This window comes from Symsagittifera roscoffensis, chromosome 2 (assembly GCF_963678635.1).
Source record: "Symsagittifera roscoffensis chromosome 2, txSymRosc1.1, whole genome shotgun sequence".
In the NCBI taxonomy this organism is placed as follows: Eukaryota; Metazoa; Xenacoelomorpha; order Acoela; family Convolutidae; genus Symsagittifera; species Symsagittifera roscoffensis.
In genome coordinates this window covers 75,437,045-75,455,519 of record NC_087063.1, presented here as the reverse complement: position 1 = coordinate 75,455,519, position 18,475 = coordinate 75,437,045, and the positions used below count along the sequence as shown (strand labels likewise).

Below are 18,475 nucleotides of genomic sequence, written 5' to 3'. Positions count from 1 at the left end.
TCAATTTTTAATGTCGAGGCGAGAACATCAGGAAGACCTATACACGAGCGGAGACAATGGCAGAAAAAAGAAATCAAGTCTGGAAAGTTTGTGGTGCGTAAGATGAAGCATGAGAATGCTTCCATTTTTGCACAAGGATTAAACGATAAACAGGGATAGCCAGTTACTGTGCAAGTAGCACAATGTTCCGACCAGTCTTGAAAAATTACAACAAAGTTATTTTAGTGTCGTTTTTTCCAATTAGTGTCGTTTTTTCGGCTTGGTGTGATAAAGAAATCTGAACGAAAAAGTAGAGCATAGTTATTTCGTTGTAATATATGCATATTGGAAAACACTTTTTGAAGACAAAAAAAAATAATTTTTAATTTTTCCCAAATTTTTGAAGTTTTTGATTCCTAAGATGAAGCTAAAAACTCCAAAAATAAGCTTCATTAGAGTAAACTAAAATTTCTAGGCTTAAATTAATCATAAATAAGCTAATGTAAGCCTGCTCTCTAGCTCGAAATTAGACGAAAAAACAGAAATTCAAACCGGTTTTTCCTCGACAACTGGAAAAAAAAAAAAATTTCAAATTTTTTTGATGTTCGAATCACGACTAAAAGATTGTAAATATGATATATCATTCAACCCAGTCCAATGATTAAATGTGGCAGCGGATTTTGCATGGAAAACAAAAAAGACTGCCTGCTTGCTTTATTCGCTCGAGTTAAGACAAAAAAATCAAATTTCAAACCGGTTTTTCTCAACACTGGGAAAATTTTTGGAACTTTTGGACTAAAAGGCCTTTAAGTGATTTCTCATACAACCCAGTCTGATCATTGTTGGTCGTACCTCATTTTGCGTGGAAAACAAAAAAAAAACTAAAACACACCCGAATACAAAGTTCGTCCCATTTTCAATGGCCGCAACAACTAGATTACTACAAGTGAGTAACTCGGACTCTGCTGACATGTAAATGACAAAACGGATTCAGACCCAGAAGTTCAAATTAGAGCATCCACGTGAAATCTGTCTATCGATCTCTTTGGTATAATTTGCGATGTCAAAGGTATTGCGACCTTTCTGTAGATCTGCAATAGATGTTGTAGCATTTAGAAAAGCAAACGGTTGTGTAAGTACAGGTTTACTTCTTTCAACATCACTTGCCACAGCCAGTTCTGCAAAGTGGGAAAATTGCTGTTTTTACACACGCAGAGTGTAGTTTTGGATTACGGTTTTTTCTTTGTTCTTCAACCTCAGTCGCAAATAAAGGTACCCATTATTTGGTGGCATCTGCAATTTTATATTTGGTTAACTTTTGCTCCATAGCTGAATATTTCTGTTACTTGTTCATGGGGGACTAGTTTCTGTTTTGAGTAGAGGATTTTTAAATTTTGTAGAATTTTCTCGAAAACTACCACGACACATTGCAGATAAAGCCTTCATTTGTAAAAACAAGTTTTTTATGGGAATATCTCTGGCATAAGCTGCTGAGCCTCATTTGTGAAGAAAACTAGTTTTAACCTTTTAATTTTGACTGTATGTAGAAAACTACCGTGACAAATCTTACGACAATGTTGTCCAATTAACAGATTTTGTGAATCTGAGCTGCAGTACTCGTGTCGCCCTTTTTTGATGAAAAACGTTTCACCTTGCAAAGTGTACAATTTTCGAATTTTGCTCGTTTTTTAAATTTTTTGACTTTTCTTCAGAACTATTTTGCCAAATCTTAGATAAATGAAAAAATAACAAAACAAAGAACTAAGAAGTTTTGTCTGCATAAGCAGCTTCGGTCCTCTTTTTTGTAAAAGTTTGGTGTAGAAGAAAATTGATACAAGCGAAGCGTAGTATATTAGTAAAAAGAATTTCTTCCAATCTAAAACGCAATTAAAAGTGCTCGCTTGCTGGCGCTTATGATTGGTTTCAATTTAATCATTTTTAATCCTATTTAAGTATTGGCAGTATAATAGCATATGGTGCTACTTTTTTGTGGCTAGTAGTAGGTCCTGTTTGAAAAAAAAACAGGTGTTAAGAAAAAGTATGGGTTTGCTGTTTTTTTTTTGTTACACCAAAAAAATGATACCAATGGACTAATGGAAAAACCGGTTGCTCTTCCAATTACCTGCATATTTCGCTAATCTTTTTCGTTTTACTTCACAATCTACGGCCTTCGAAAGTTTCAATACAGGGATTTTTTACCTATTTATTTTGAATTTTTTCATTTTTCAAAAATTAAATGCTCAAATCTGAGATGAAGGTTTCAATCGAAAAAACAAATCATGGGATTTTCCCTACCTTGAGCGGCGATTCCATGAATTTGAATGAAATAGTTATGACCTCAAACAATCATATGTTTTGACTTTTATAATAATTTTTAAAAGTTTGTTTTTTCATAAAAACTACCCTGCCAAATTAGAGATAAACTGAAAGAAAAAATCAGTGATGCGTTTTAAAAAATGGACGTAGAAAAGGTCCGAAATTTAGCCCGTTTTTTGAAATCTATGTTTTTTCAAAAAAAACCCAACCTGCTGATTCATTAAAATTCATTCAAGGTTGATCATTCATTCAATTCAACATGTTGCTTAGATTTTGCCTCCGTAATCTGTTTCATCCTACTTTATGTAGAAAAACTGATATGCACTTCAGAAAAATCAATTTTCGAAATTTATAGCATTTGTTATAGAAATTTTATCATTTTTGCGAAAACTTCTATTTGAAATTGATATTAAGGGTTTTGAAATTGAAATTGTTTCCTTAATTCACTTTGTTTTCCCGTTTAGAGCTATTTTTTTGCATTTTCCTCGCTTGTGTTTGCAAAGCGCAGCTTTGCGTCTGTGATGAAAAAAATGCAAAAAAATTTTGACTTTTGAAAACCTTGCAAAATCTAAGATCAAGGGTCTAATCGAAATCGCAAGCTGTAAGGTATAAGCTTGCATAAGCGAAAGTTTCCAATTTTTGTTAAATATCTAGTATGGACTTGAAAGTTATTTGACCCATTTTTTGATTTCGTTTCCTTACTAAAAAATCGTCCGCGCCACTTTTGAAAAAAAAACCAAGTAGAGATTAATCTCCCAAGCAAAAGCGTATTGTCCGTACTTCTCCTAAGAATCAGGTATGGAGAATCAGGAAATTCATTCAAATCCGCTACAGAATTTAATCAGTTCTACCTCAGTTTCTTTTTTTTAACTTTTGACTCCCTTAGAGCAATTTTCCGCCCTTTTCTCGCTTGTGTTGGCGAAGTGGAGCCTCTGCGTTCAAAAATTTTTTTTGTTCCTGTATTCCGAGGCTCCTTTTCAATACATATATTTATATATATATATATATAGTGAGACATTTTCTGTGACATTTTGTCCTCGTCTCAATCGGATTCTACCTTATGTTATGGTTTTGATTGTCTCAATTTGCGTCGTCTAAACGACAAAATTAATTTTTATACTTAAGTGTAGCCTAAAGTTTTCAAGTTTCAAAAAATTTTAATGCTGGAACTTTTGACATCATTCTTATCTGGCTCAACGACCGTAAAAACGAATATTGCCGGCTTGGTTGTCATTTTGCTATTTTTGTTCGTATGATTATTCAACGCTGCAACTGGTCTTTTTTGTTTTGTTTTCTTCAAAATGTCTTTCATTAGTGACGAACTTCAAATTTTTTTTTATATATGGGTTTTGAATTTTTGTTTCGATAAAAGCCCTTATCACGCTTAAGTTGGAGTTTTGGCGACACAACTTTGGATTTTTTTTAAATTGAATGTAAACTCTATTGCTAAATGGAAGGCACATTAAATCTGCAGAGAAATGAAAAATTTACCTATTGAATCTAGTTTTCTCAAACTGGGCAACTTAAATGAAAACTTAAAACACTAAGAGTTTCCTAAAACTTAGAGTGCATGTTGGTGATTTGATTGTTTTCTGCGAAACTGAAAGTTTAAACTATTGTCACTTGTCCTACTTTTTGTTTGCTATGTTTTCATATTTTTGGGTTTGTTGGTTTTTTGTCGCTTTTTATCGACTAGCTTCCATGAAGTTCTTAGCTTTTGATGAATCCTAAGTCCTTCCCTCCGTGTTTAAACGTGCATTCTATAATTATATTTTGAAGTAATCACAAAATATATATTTTAAAAGTTCTAATCTCACTGGTTTACGGAAGTAGTAAGACTGAGATGTTTAACGTGTTAAAAGCCAGAGCTAACGCAAAAAAAATTGTTTCATTTTTTCAATTTGGATAGGGGAAATAACAGAATAACGCATTATTTCAATATGTTTGATGAATTAACACTAAGCCGTGGGCGAAGTTTTGTCATGTTAGTAAAGTTTTTTTAGATATCGTGTACACGTGGTATACTTTCGTGTGATACTGATTTAGGCAATAAACTTCACCGGTTACTGCAGCATGGGATCAGTTGAGTTCCCTATGTTTCAAAGCCTCCATTTTGTTCTACAGGTGTTATGGAGACTGTAGGCACACGTTACAATTAGAAGAGGCAATATTCATAACGTAAACACGTTCAAACATTTGAATACACCGGTTACTGGGGCCTACGACTAGCAAGTTCCGGAACTGTTTGGTTGTACAATTTTTTGCTTCCACTGCCACAGTGAAAAAATGAATTTAAACGGTTGAAATGAAATCAGTTCAACTTTCCCCATCAAGAAATAAGAGTATGAGCTGTGAATGCCTGCCTGTGGCTGGTCTTGGGCAAAGTTTCTAGCTTCCTTGGACTTATTTTTTACTGTAAATAATTTAATGCTTAACATGTTATGAAGCTTGTGATTCTGCTGGAATTCAAACCATTCTGGCCTGCTTGGCCTGTTTTCAGAAAATTTGTCTGCGCGCAGAATTTTTTGTCAAAATGAAATTTCTATAACGTTTTACGAGAGCTGGGTAAAACACAGATCGAGAAAATCTCAGATCCGCCCCTGGTTTTGCAATTTTGCGAAGGGTATTGCAATCGTACCCTAGATTTTTTTCAGCGAAAAAAAAATTCACAGAAGAGTCAAAAGTAGAAACGGTAATTTTAGGTTCAATTCAAAAATATTCAGATGTTTGATGTTTTGGTTCACAGCTGCTGTTTGTAAATTTACTAACATTGGCTTCGTATATTTTTATTTTATTTTATTTTTCGCTCTAAAACATTTTTCTGCCCAAATGATTTTGGCTGATGTTTCGTCGGCTTAGAAACCTAGTTTTGAATAGTTTCAAAGGAAACACATGTTTATGCTCTTTTTATCTTACAAAAGAAATTATAGTCGAAAATAATTCTACATGAAATCAAGTTTGTACGGAAAAGGTAATCAAATTTTGACGCAAAGTCAAATTTGTTTTCAGTTCTACGGGAATTTGCCCAGCTTTTGTCGGCTCAGTTAACGCTCAATGTTTTTGAAATTTCAATAAACGCCGTTGATTGTGATTGTGGACGAGGTTTCCGCAAAAGAATTTGAGTTTCAGTTGTTTTTTTTCGAACTTTACTTTCTTTGGACTAATAGACTAATCCTTTTCTTTCTTATCTGATAGTTTGCAATGCTCTTTATGTAGTATCGCAAAGGGTGCAAAATTACGCTTTGCCTCTATGTATAAAAATCTTACAGCATATTTCGTTTTATGTTAACCTGCTTATAAAATTCTAACAAAATAATTGTGTTGGTCTATGAAATTCTCACAATATTTTCTTGAATTACGCGTTTTCAGCGCATAAAAAATCATTCTTTTGATATTTTTTATTTGACTTCGGATGAAGCGAAAGCAAGTAAAGTCCACAACATTTTTTTTCAAGGGAATTGTTTTCAAGGAAATCATAAATAAATTTTAGAGCAAATCATACCTGTTTGTGAAAACGGTTTGTTTTCAAGCCTTACTGTATTTTGCCTACAAAATGATTAAAAAATTCTCCGATAAATTGAGCCGAGAGCAGAGAAGCACGACTGTTCAGTATTGTTTGCAAAACTCTATTGTTTGCGCGGCTGGTTGTTGGTTAACAATATGAACAGAGGGCATGAAACTTGTTACAGTAGTAGTATACATCTAAGGTCTTGCTCAGCAATGCCTACTTTCTTCGAAAATTTTCTACCCTTGTAATGAATAAGGTTGTGTTGCAACTGACCGGGTACTAGACTATTTTTTTCCAAAAATTTTTTTTTTCATATAATGTTTTCTTTTCAGAAGGAAGTTCAAAATGATATAATTACAAATGTGCAAATGTGAATTTCGGCTGATATTCAACTGATTTATTTTTTTAGGCATTTTTACTTTATTTTTTTTTCCTCTCAGCTTCTAGTTCTTCTTATATAATTTTAACTTTGACAAAGTAATTCTGAAAAGGTAAATCAACCTCTCTGAATCTTTTTTCAAAAACCTGAAAAACTAAAACTTCGTCATTTTTTGTCTATTTTTTTCCTTTTTATAATGCTTTGCTCGAAAATTTCTAGTTTTTTTTGATTGGCCTTCTTAAGATATGAGAGTGTTATAACACTTGTGAAAAAATCAATAACAAATCAATTAGTAAATCCAGTTGGTTTTTGATTTTTGCTTCTAGTCCACTTATTGTTTTCCTCTCGTTATTTATGGTGTCTGTATTATTTCATTTGCTATTTTTTGCAATTCTTGTATTTTAAGTTTTCATTTTTCATACTCACTAAAAGATTCTGCTGAATAAAAAAATAAAAGTTGATGACAATTTTTTCTTCTGCATTTTCTTCTAGTCTCCCGGGTTGAGTTCACCTTAAAAGTTAGCGATGAAAAAAAAAGAAAAAAAAGCGATCGCGATTGACGGATTATCGATGTTCATTGCTACAATAGCAAAATTTATCGATAGTATATTGCTAATTTGGGTTATTGTGAGCGATGAAACAATTTTTAAAACCTAGAAAAAGGAGCAAAGTTAACAAACTACCGAAATTCTTTCCCCCAACCATCAGCGTAATGAGCATAAATGCTACCTCTGCGTCACGAACCACAAGGTATATTGAAAATTTAGGTATTATCAATTCACACTCTCATTTGAACGCTACCATAATTTCTTAAGTTCTAGCGCTGTTTTTGTACCGAATTATTGCTGAAATAGCTCTGAAATATTGCAGGTTTAGCTATGATGAAAATTCTGAATTTTACATGAATCAGCGCTGGAAAATAGCGATCATTGGGACACTATAGTAAAAACGATAATTAACGATGGGTTTTCAACCCGAGCTTAGTTTATTTGGACTTGTTCGTAGCAATTCTATGCTCATTATAGCTGAAAGTTTTGATTTTAAATCATTTTAATTTAATGGAACATCGATTCTGCTTCTCAAACAAATCTCATTTTTGTATTTTCTGGTGTCAATTTTTTAGACTCAACAGGCGTTTTGTATGCATAGTTAACGCTCAGTAATTTTCATCAACGCACTTTCAAATCTGGCAATTGCATTGTGCGATAGTCATCAAAATGAGTGGTGACAACCTCAGCTTCGCATCTGAGTTTGTTTTTCTGACAATGATACTTTAAATAGATGTATGAGTAATATGGGATACAGTTTTCCAAATAATTTTATTATATTTTATATCAGAAGCATTTAACTCAATTTACCACTATATTTACAGAAAAAGACTAACAAACTAAGTTATATATATTTTTTGTTGCAATATAAATATAATTTAATATGACGGTTAGTTAATTAACTTTTCTGCGAACCATCAGTTCTTACAAGATGAGAAAGCAAGTATTTCTGAAAATTTCGGTTATTTGGTTGAATTGAGATAACATGGTAGATGAAATTGAAAAGTTCCATGGCTTTTTATAGTTCAACATACATTTTAGTGTCGATCTCATAATTTTTGTAAGTCAATATGATATGTCATACGGTTAGGTTATTATAACTAAAGGTCATTTTAGATCGTTATCAGGTGTTTCATCTGATTTTCAAGGTCGTTCGTCTTTTTTTCCAAGTACTTACCTTCGGAATCTGAGAATAAAGTCAACTTCTCCTCCGTCCAACGTGACTTTTTTTCGTTGTTGCGCAACTTGAACCGAATAAATCCGAAGAGGTCTTCGATTGACCTGACGATGAAAATTATGTCTTTTTCTAACTTATCCCCGTTTGTCGACATTTGTGCTTCAATTGATTGCTGCTGTTTTTGAATTTTGACTACCAAAGAGTTCAATCTCTTCACTTCGTTTGAAGTATTTGCTGCTGGGAATTGATCTCTTAAATGATCGAAGTCGTCGGCGAGATTGCTAAGTCTGACCTTCACTTCAGAGTTTTTTTCCAAGCTGACGCTTTCTAAAAAAGAGCAAAAATGTTGTTTTTACAGTGGAGGGAGCGGTTTTCCTAAATTTCGGTTTTCCTAAATTTCTTATAGGCACCATTAGAAAAATTTTAGGGTAAGACGGGAGAAACTTCTGCCGTAAAATAGCTTCAAAGTGGGCACTCGTAACCTTAAAGTTTTGGCAACCTTAAGTGATAGGGGAGGGGGTATGGGGGGGGGGCTCCATTCCTCTGCACGCTACTGATTACAATCTTAGCCAGAGTCGTCCTTGATTTAGATTTTAAGGTAAACATTTTCAAAAGACAACTTTTTTACGTGATAAAAACAATTTCTCAACTTTTTTGCTGACTTTTTTTGGTAAATTTTAGTTCAATTTTTTTATTGAAGTCGATAATCACATATCACGTGTTTCAGGACTTCAGAAAAACTTAACTAAATTTACTCCTTGAAAGTAGGGAAAACTAACCCATGGGAGTTTCAGCTACATGTTTCGAGCCACTGTGCGTATTTTCATCGGTACTCAAAGAAATAGTGCGAAGGGTCTGTGAGCCATTGATGGCCAAAATATAATCCGTTTGAGGTGATGGAAACAGGCATACAAGTTTCTCACCCAAGTGAAGTCGTCTTTTCGACTCGAATACTTTTTGTTCGGGATTGAATTTATCATAGTTGACCTCGTAGATATTAATCGCGCTGAGTTTATCCGATGTCAGAGTCACAATTAAAGCAGCTGAATTAACTTCATTTACTGTAAATGAAAATACTGGATTTGTGTCAGGCAAATTTATTTCTGCCTGTTTGAATTTGTTCAACACGCTGTTTCCAAATTTCCACTGTATTACTAGAACTGCGCTACTTTTCCTTTCGATCATGTAGATAAAGTCGCCTCGAATTCTGGTAATGCAAGACTTGAATTTATCTTTTTTAGAGATTTCTCTTTTATCCACAACTTTGTTGTTTTGACATATTATCACCAGCCGCTTGAGTGATGATACTTTTTGAAAAATCAACAACCAGTTTCCGGTAGCGAGAATGGAAACGTCGATTCTTCCTTGCTGAGACAGGTTGAACTTAATGTTACCCAGGTCTAACTTTTGGATTGTGGCTAGCGTAACTTTATCGATGACTTCAATTCCGTATGTGTCATTTCCGTATCTAATGGTTCCGTAGAGCTGCTCGTCGCAGATTACAACTCCAATCAAACGAGAACCGTCATGGTTCCGTTGCTTTTGCCACACGAAACTCCTGAGAAGTCGTATGGATCCTTTCACGAACTCAACTTCAAACAGCGTTTGTTCCAAACTGCAAGGGTTCTTAGAGTTTCCTTGTTCGTACATGATATAAATAACGCCATTGGAGTCGAAAGCCGGTCTTGACCAAAAGGGCCGCCTGTTTCCATCTTCTTGGACCAATTGAATTGAAGTGGACCACGGTAAATCTGCTGTCGGTACCTAGGTTTAAAACTAATATTAAAAATTTTGTTTTTGCTTTAGAAGAGGAGAAACAACAAATGTCATTTCAATTTTCATGGTTGTTTTTCCTGAAAATTTTGCTGCCTCATCCTCGACGTAATTTTAAAAAAAAAGTAGTCAAGGCTCACACTTTTCTTACTTTTTAAAGAGACTTTTTAATAATTGTATGTATAATGAGGCAAAAATGTGCTATTTTATTTTGAATATTGTATTTTGAATAGTGTATTTTGAAAATTTCTCTTTAAAGCAAATCCAGATAGTTTCTATCATTGCTTCCCTTACCGAAGAAAGTGAAGCTATAATTGTAATTGGTGTGTTTTTTTTTTCTTTAGATGAGTTCAAATTTTTCACCATCTCAAACTTTCTTTAAATCTAGCTCAGTCTAGTTTTAGATCAAACTAGCTCTTTTTCAGACAATTTTAGACTGACAGGGGCTGTTCTAGGATGATTTTATCGAAGGGGGGAGTGGATATGCAAAAAATGTTTAAGTTTTGTCGACCTTTTTTTGGTCAAACTAAAGGACTTTCTGACTTCTTCGTAATCACTTTAACGACCCTATTTCGACCAAGTTTTATGCCAGGCAAATTTTTGAAAAATAGGCCAAAAATGCGATTTAATCAGTTTTTGGTAAATTTTGACCAAATAAGTTTTTTTTAGCGCGCGCTCACCCCGCAAAGTTAGTATGTATTGAAAAACCTGCCCACCCATAAAGGACCGTTTGGGTCGCCAGGTGGTCGAATCCATTTTCATGTTGGGTATACGTGCAGTTTTGTCTATACCCATTTTATTTATTATTATGATTAACGGCTTTTTGCTAGTTGTCGGGAGTGCTTTGACATGTTGAGAGTTGTGTAGTGGTTAGTTCTGCCTCGGATATTGTTCCGACTTTCGAAGACAGTGCTAATTACTCATATTTGGGGTGTTTTTTTTTCTTCAGTCAATTATTGAATTTGTAACTAAGCATGTTTGACAAATTTTCTTACCATCTGAAAAAAATTGTGGCCCTGAGCTCAAATTTTACCTGTGATCGTTTTTGTGAGTTAACGGGGTTTGAAAATTGCGAATTTGGCCAATTGGGCATAAATAACGCGCGTTATATTGCTCGCTTATAACATAATGCGTACTTATAACATTGCGTATTAGAATACAAGACGCTAAATACACCCCTTCGTAGTTTTCATTTGAGAGGGGGGATAAATTGACGGAAAAAAAACGAAAACAAAATCATTTAACCAAAAATTCTTTAAATTGGCCTTGAAGTGCAATCCGAATAATCACGACTTCGGCCTGATATATGTCGAGAAGGTAAAACTGTCGTCGAGCAATTGTTAATTCCGAGATAATAATACAGTAACTTAATCTTGCAAAGTTAGCATCAAGAGTGGTTAGAAACAATATCCAAGGGTGACAGACAGATCCAAGGACAAACACCTGCTAATCAATTAGTCTAGCACCAAGAGTGAACATTTGATTGACAGCTTAAGAAATGAACTAAATTACTCAATACGACACTTCTCCTTCGATAATGAAAACTTTAGTTAAGTAGAAATAATTTCGCAGGTTTACTTTAATGACTGAAATAGATGGTTAGAAAATAGGTGGTTGATTGATTGCAGATAGTTGAAAAGAATTACTAGCTCCATGTTACAGTATACAACTCAGACTTTAAAAATGACGACTTTTTGTTAATAACTAAAGGATCACTGATAGTGAATAACGATTGAGTTTTAAGCCAGTAGTGACTCACCCTCTCCCTGGGTTATAACAGTTTAACAAAGTTTGAAGTTTCAAGGATTCGACGATCAATTTTTCCCTTCCTTGTTCTGATTGATAAAGTCGATCATCACGCCCCCCATTTTGGTGACCGCCGTTTTTTTCCGCCCACTTCTTCTAGACGTTGTGGATGATGTCTCGTCTTGGCTGTCCCCCTGGCTACTGTAAGAGACCAGCCTAGCTTTCCTGGATGAGGCTCCCTTTTTCTTGCCGGTGGTTATCGGGTTTGCTGGGTCTTGCACCCCTGGATTCTCCGTTGCTTGCACCCCTGGATTTGGAGCATCCAACTCGCCGCCTAGTGCCGGAATAGTGTCCTGATCGGTTTCAGCTTCGGCCTCTGGTATTGCTGTTGCTGCGCGTTCTACTTGTGCTTCCGGAGTGGTCGTTGCTTGTTGTTGAGTACGTTTTACCGAGATAATCGGTAGATCCTCACTGTCCTCCGATTCAGAGTAATTTTCTCGAATCGGCGCCCGGTCCTCTCCCGTTTCTTTTCCGCAGTCCGCTTGTTCCATCGTTCCTTCACGTCGCGCGGAGTTGGCGGTGGTAGTGTTTTTTGAGTAGCCCGTTTTTTAGCTTCGATCACTGGTACCGGTAGTACGGATTTGGCTGCGGTTCTTGATTTTTTCTTCGGTATGGGTTTCGTGGCCACTCCCGATTTCCTAAGCACAACTCCATTATCTAACGTCAGTGTATGTGCACTCTCAGATCTAATTTTAGAATGAACTGGTCTATACCTTTTTAAGTTTTTGTTTCCAGTGCGCTGAAACAACGATCCGGATGGTCCCGGTTGTCCTGCGGGATTTGAACTTTTGCGTACCGACGGTTCGTCGTCCTGATTCCCAGCTTGATCCACAGTAAGGCGTCGTGCATGAGTTCTGTTTTTAATGTCATAGTCGAGATCTGATCGTACACCCCAGTTTGTGTCGGCTGGATGGGGCATATCTTGCACACTAGGATCGTCGTTATCTAAACAAGCATTTTTCGTTTTTAGTACCCGTGACCAATCCAGATTCTGGAGCGATGGTTTTTTAGTAAGATTCCGTAAGACGGTGTTTGCTTCTCTACCATGATGAGCTTCAAAAGGCGAAATTCTAAGTGTTGAGTTTTTTGAGAATCTGAGAGCACCAAGGGCCCGTTCGACCATTTTCTCCAAGGGTTCAGGATCTTTTTCGTGAGCGAAAGTAAGGATTGAATTCTTAAGACTTCCAATAGTACGCTCGACACACCCGGTTGCCCGATGGTCGTTTACAGGTGATTTAATGATTTCAATGCCTTCCCCATTACAAAAAGCTTTGACCGCATTTGACATGAAATTAGTTCCCTGATCGATATGGATTTTCCGTGGCACCCCGTGGTTTGATATATAACTCTTCAAGAATTTCAATATTTTGTCCGAACGATTATTTCCACAGATCATTGCCGATGGCCAACGAGAGAACCGGTCGACCGCTACGAGCACATATTTAGAGGATTCATTTAAGTAATTAATGGGGCCCCAAAAATCTAATTGGACAGATTCATTCGGTTCTTTTGGTTCTGGTACAGATACCAGTTGATTTTTACCTATTAGCGTCTTTAAGTTCTTACCGGCTGCAGTACATTCAGGGCACCCCTCGGCAATGGAGGCTATTGAGCGGTAGATATAGGGATACCAGACGTCCTTTGCGGCATCGAACATATTTGACTTTCCGTGATGGTACGCGTGTATTCTGTTATTGATTGCTGACTGGAGGTTAATTGGGATTGCTAATTTATCGTCCATCCAAACTACATTTTCCTTCACTGAGAAATCATTGACGAATTGAGCGTGATAGCGGCTCATTCGAGTAACTTTTTCATGTATTTCCGGGTCTTGTGTAACAATGAGATCGCGAAAAGCGCTCAGTTGGGGGTCCGATACATAATTTGATTCTATGAATTTTAAGTTAAACAGGTCAGGTAATGCAGTAGTTTTATTAACGATCTTACAGTTTCGCGGGATAATTGACATACATACAAGGTTTGGGTCCACTGGTGGTACTGTTTCTCCTTTGAATTCCGAGGGTAACGAGAGAGTTGTATTTGTGCGTATCGATCTTGTCTCTTTGGTAATGGCTTCGAGTGATACATTTGGGGGCAATTCTTCGATTTCGTCGCTACTACTATTTAGGCTTGGATGCTGTTTGAGAACTTTCTGCCATTTTCGCATGTTTCGGTCCATGTTGTTATTCGGTTTAAGATTTTGAGGGCTGGATGTAAGAATATTCTGATTTTGAAGATTGGAATTGAATAATTTTGAACAACTGTGTTCTGAATGAATAATAGCCCCAACTAATCCAGTGCGCATGTCGCTTGGCCGTCGGCTTAAACCACGTGGTTGCATCTGATTGGTTGATTTCCGCTTACGTGTTTTCCCGCCCTCTACCGAATTGTTATATGACGAAACTTCCAGTCTATTTATAGAAAGCTTTCTATTCGCTGTACAGCTTTGTCCCTTGGATGTATTAGGTCCACTGGATGTATTAAAGCCAAGCGCGGTGCGAATTAGGTTGATCTCTGCCACCGTGAACATATTATCATACGTACTAATTGGCGTTGCTTCTTTACTTGGATGCCTTGATAAATAGTCCGCCAAACCAATTTTAGCCCCCGGTTTATGCTCAATTTGAAAATCAAAGGGAATTAGTCGATCTAACCAGCGAGTTAAACGACTAAACATCGTTTTATTTTTCTTGTTATTACCGTTCAAAAGGGATATCAGGGCTTTATGATCGGTAACGATCAAAAAACTTCGGCCCAGTATGTAATTTCTAAAGTATTCAGCCCCCCACACAACTGCCAACATTTCCAATTCGTTTGTTGAGTATTTCTTTTCCGCCTCGTTAAGATATCGCGACGCGAACGAAATTGGGCGCCATCCTTCTGGTCCCAACTGTTCCAACACCGCGCCGAGCCCATTATGGCTTGCATCGCACACTATGCGAATGTCCTTGTGGATATCAAAGTGCCGTAATTCAACAATGTTTGAAACTTGTTTTTTCAGATTTTCGAACGCGTTCTGACATTCAGGTGTCCAAATGTATTCGTTATTTTTGCTTAATAGGGGCCGCAGCGGTGCCGATGATTCGGCCAGCGCCGGCAGATTTTTATGCAAACTATGTATCGACCCCATAAACGATTTTAATTGCGACAAAGTCCGTGGCGGCGTTAGCGCTTCTATTGGTTCTGTTTTTCTAACCATGGGAGTAATTCCAGTCGGAGTTATTTTATGTCCTAGCCATTCGCATTCTCGTTGGGCGAATTTGCATTTTGTCAATTTTAAAGACATATTTTCCCGATCCAGTTTCTTTAAAATTTTCTCCACCGTTGCTATGTGGTCTATTGCTGTTCCCTTGGTTACGACCAAAATATCATCGATAAACGCATGCGCTTGCGGGTATTCGGCGAGTATACAATCCATTGCGCGTTGGAATTCCGCGGGCATATGAGGCCATAGAATCCGGTCTTGAACCGGTATGTACCCGTCGAACGACCTCCAATTAGCGAAAAGTTGCACTGGACGCTCGTCTCCGCATTTAATGGCAATTGGCCATAAGCGTATGTTAAATCCATTGTTGTGAAATATAGGTCTCCCTGTTTTTTTTCGCTAATCGTTTGTCCAACCGTGTCCATTAGTTCCTCGATATTCGGCATCTGGTATTTATTCTTATGCACTTGTTTATTTAGTTCCCTCGACTCTAGTGCCAGTTTTACCGATCCATCCTTCTTTACGGTTATTACTATTGGGGACACAAAATACTTGTCCGAGCATTCAGATAATTTTTCGATATGACCCTGTTTCAATAATTTGTCAATTTTCGCATCGACTTTTTCTTGCAACGAAATCGGGACTCGACGCCCTTTCAGCTGTACTGGGGTGAGGTTTTCAAAAAATTCAGCTGCTACTTTGTAGTTTCTTATTTTCCCTACCCTGCTAAAAAGATTTGAAAACTGCTTACTGAAGTATGTTTGCCACGAATCCAACTCCCCCTCTGGTTCCTCTAGTTCCAGTGCGTCGTGACTGCCTTCTCCAATGGACATGATTTGGTCCCCCGGTGTTTGCTGCACCAACTGGAGTCCTAGTTGGGGCATCAGATCCCTTCCAATTATTGATGGTCGGTTCCCCCCCGATCACTTTTATCCTTGCCTGGATCTTCCAACCGTTGGATTGGATTGTTACTGCCATTGTTCCAATCATCTGTAGGGGATTGTTTCCATAATCCCGAAAAGCATTATCCTCCTCCGTCAGATTGTCCAGTTTTACTCCTGATGTTCCCAATGTTTTCCGTAATTCCCCGATCGTAAAGATTGAGATTGGGGATTCGCTATCGATCCACACGCGAGTAGGTTTGCCATTGACTTTGATCGGCAATTGTGCCCCAGCAACTTTCAATTCTGTCACTCCTCTCCGTTTTATGGCCATGACCATATAGTCCCCGTCAGAACTGCTGGAGTCCCACGAGTGCACCACTGGATTCTTAGTGACCCATCCAATGGAACTTGCGTGTTGTGATGTTTCTTCGTCCGCAGAGTTTTCTAGTTGATGATCGTCCACATTCTCCCGTATCATTCCTACGGCTTCCTGTCCTCGTTGGTTTCCACGTTTGCCCCTGCAGGTTCTTTCGAAATGGCCTATTTTATGGCAAAAATTGCATGTAACCCCTTTTGCTGGGCATCTATCCAAATGTTCCCTGGTGAAGTTTTGCTGATCGCAATTATAACATTTGTTGTTATTTAGGGGATTTCTTCCTCGATACGATCCTCGGCCTTGGTAAGAGCCCCGGCCCCTTGAACGGTTGTTCCGGTAACCTCCCCGGATTATTCCAACTGGTTCCGATTTTATTTGGATTCCTTACGAGAAAGGAGTTGGTACGTTTCATATGTTTCGTTCCTTTCTTTCTTGAATTCCGCTTCCAGCGCGTCTATCATCCGTGGGTACCGAATTGTCTGAAGGTCCAGGTGTGGTCGTCGTTTGTGCAGTTCATCCTGCCCCTTCTCCCCCAAACACAAGTACAGGTTCGAAATCAACACCATTTCAGATTCCCGCCGATTTTTTCCGTCTACTTCCGCGGGCAAGTCAGTAATTTGCGCGGCTGTGAGATTCGCGGCGAAATAAAAATTCATTGGATTTAGCGAGTGTTTGGCGACCATTCCCCATTGGAATCTGTTGATCCAGAATTCCCACATCATTGGCGGTTCCGTGCATTTTGCTGGCCAAAATCCCGTGATGCCCAGTGGATTCTTTCCCCCACCTAATCCTGCTGACTGCGCCATGTCGAGAAGGTAAAACTGTCGTCGAGCAATTGTTAATTCCGAGATAATAATACAGTAACTTAATCTTGCAAAGTTAGCATCAAGAGTGGTTAGAAACAATATCCAAGGGTGACAGACAGATCCAAGGACAAATACCTGCTAATCAATTAGTCTAGCACCAAGAGTGAACATTTGATTGACAGCTTAAGAAATGAACTAAATTACACAATACGACATATATGAGCTGTTCATAACATGTTCATTACTTATAAATTTTTCTAAAACTTGATAAAGTTTGTAAACTATTCAAAAGTTTTGGTTTCTGGGATGTGAAAAGAAGGGACATTTTTTAAACTCAAACGTTCGATCTGTATGTGTTTGCTTGAGTTAATAACAATTACCGGTTCAGCTTGATGTGCGAGCTTTATCATACACTGACAGTTCGTTGGAATGACTTAAAAAATATCAATAGGGGATGGATTTAATGTGATGACCTCCATTTTAAAAGTTTTCCATACAAAATATAATCTACCTACCTCATCGAGCTTCCTGTTTATTTCAAGTCGTTTTACACCGGGGGCCAAGAGGGTGATTTCGCATCTGCAAACATTGCATTTCGGCTTTGCTTTGTTCAAGACAGGCGAAATGCAGTCACGACAAAATGTGTGCCCACAGTCCAAAGTCAACCCGTTCTGAATGGTATCCAGACAAATTCCACATTCGTCCATCAACTTGTGATAAGTTCCTAAAAGCTGACTAAATCAACCTTCAAAACACTGATTATGAAATCGAAAAAACCTCAGGAATTCGACCACCTGCTGACCCAAAGGGTCCCCCCTTTGTACTAATATGAGATATCCATTTTTGGCTGACTGACCTTCAAAAATTTCTAAAGGCGTCTTAGGCGCCAAAATATACTACTTTTGAGGGGGAGCGCGCGCCAAAAAAATGCGATTTTTTTCGTCAAAATTGTTCAAAAATTGCCTAAAAACGCCTGTTTTGGCCTGTTTGTGAAAAAAAATTTTTGCGGCGCAAAAAGTTTGTCGAAATTATTCACTCTGAAACCGAATGGGGTATATATGTTCATCCGATGGTTCTTGTATTTATTTTTTTTAATTCTTACTTTTGGTGATGAATTTTACATACCAGCTTTGAAGATGAGTTTTGAACGAATCAATAGAGCTGCATCACACTCGACTACTCTGTGAAAAGAACCATAAATTTGCCGTTTGAACAATATTTGTTTGGAAGAAACAGCTGGCTATTTTTGAAATTACGTGTTCGGATTTTTTTTATACTCGCTCGACTTATTTGGAAATCAAAACATACGCCGTCTCAACCAAAAGCAATTGAATATTTTTGTGATTACTTGCAACGAAATGCTTTATTTGATTTTATTTGGTCTTAAGAAAAACGCTTACTGCATTGCAGTCAAATAGCTGCGCTCAACTTAGTGTGTTTACTTGTGCTAAAATTCTGTAAGTAAACCACTTCTTTATCATGCTAGTTTGAGAAATCCTCAAATAAAGTTTTTTTGTTTTGTGTTTCGTTTATTTCCATTTCAACAGAAAATTCTATGATTAAACTTGCTTAAACTTTATAGAATGGAAATACAACAAGGTCAACAAGGCTGATTGTATCAGGGCGAAGCCCTGAATGTTCCGACTGCTTCTCAAGGTCTATGGCGCAGTAATAACATAAAAAATTAAATGTAATGAAGTTAAACTAAAATCTCTTTT

General features: G+C 37.3%; 1 protein-coding gene across 2 annotated transcripts; it reads right to left on the bottom strand.

Moving 5' to 3' along the window:
* Window positions 1–7,758: 7,758 nt before the first annotated feature.
* On the bottom strand, window positions 7,759–18,208 carry LOC134839200 (uncharacterized). 2 transcript variants are annotated; one of them, XM_063854673.1, is made up of 4 exons: window positions 17,883–18,208; window positions 17,273–17,488; window positions 8,687–9,671; window positions 7,759–8,234 (listed from the first exon to the last, which is right to left on the bottom strand). In XM_063854673.1, the coding sequence occupies exons 2-4, from the start codon at window positions 17,462–17,464 to the stop codon at window positions 7,843–7,845; spliced, it is 1,569 nt and encodes a 522-aa protein (XP_063710743.1). In that variant the 5' UTR covers window positions 17,465–17,488; window positions 17,883–18,208; the 3' UTR covers window positions 7,759–7,842. The 2 variants fall into 2 exon arrangements, with proteins under 2 accessions (XP_063710743.1, XP_063710742.1); XM_063854672.1 differs by having other exon boundaries at window positions 17,273–17,481.
* Between the last annotated feature and the right edge of the window lie 267 nt (window positions 18,209–18,475).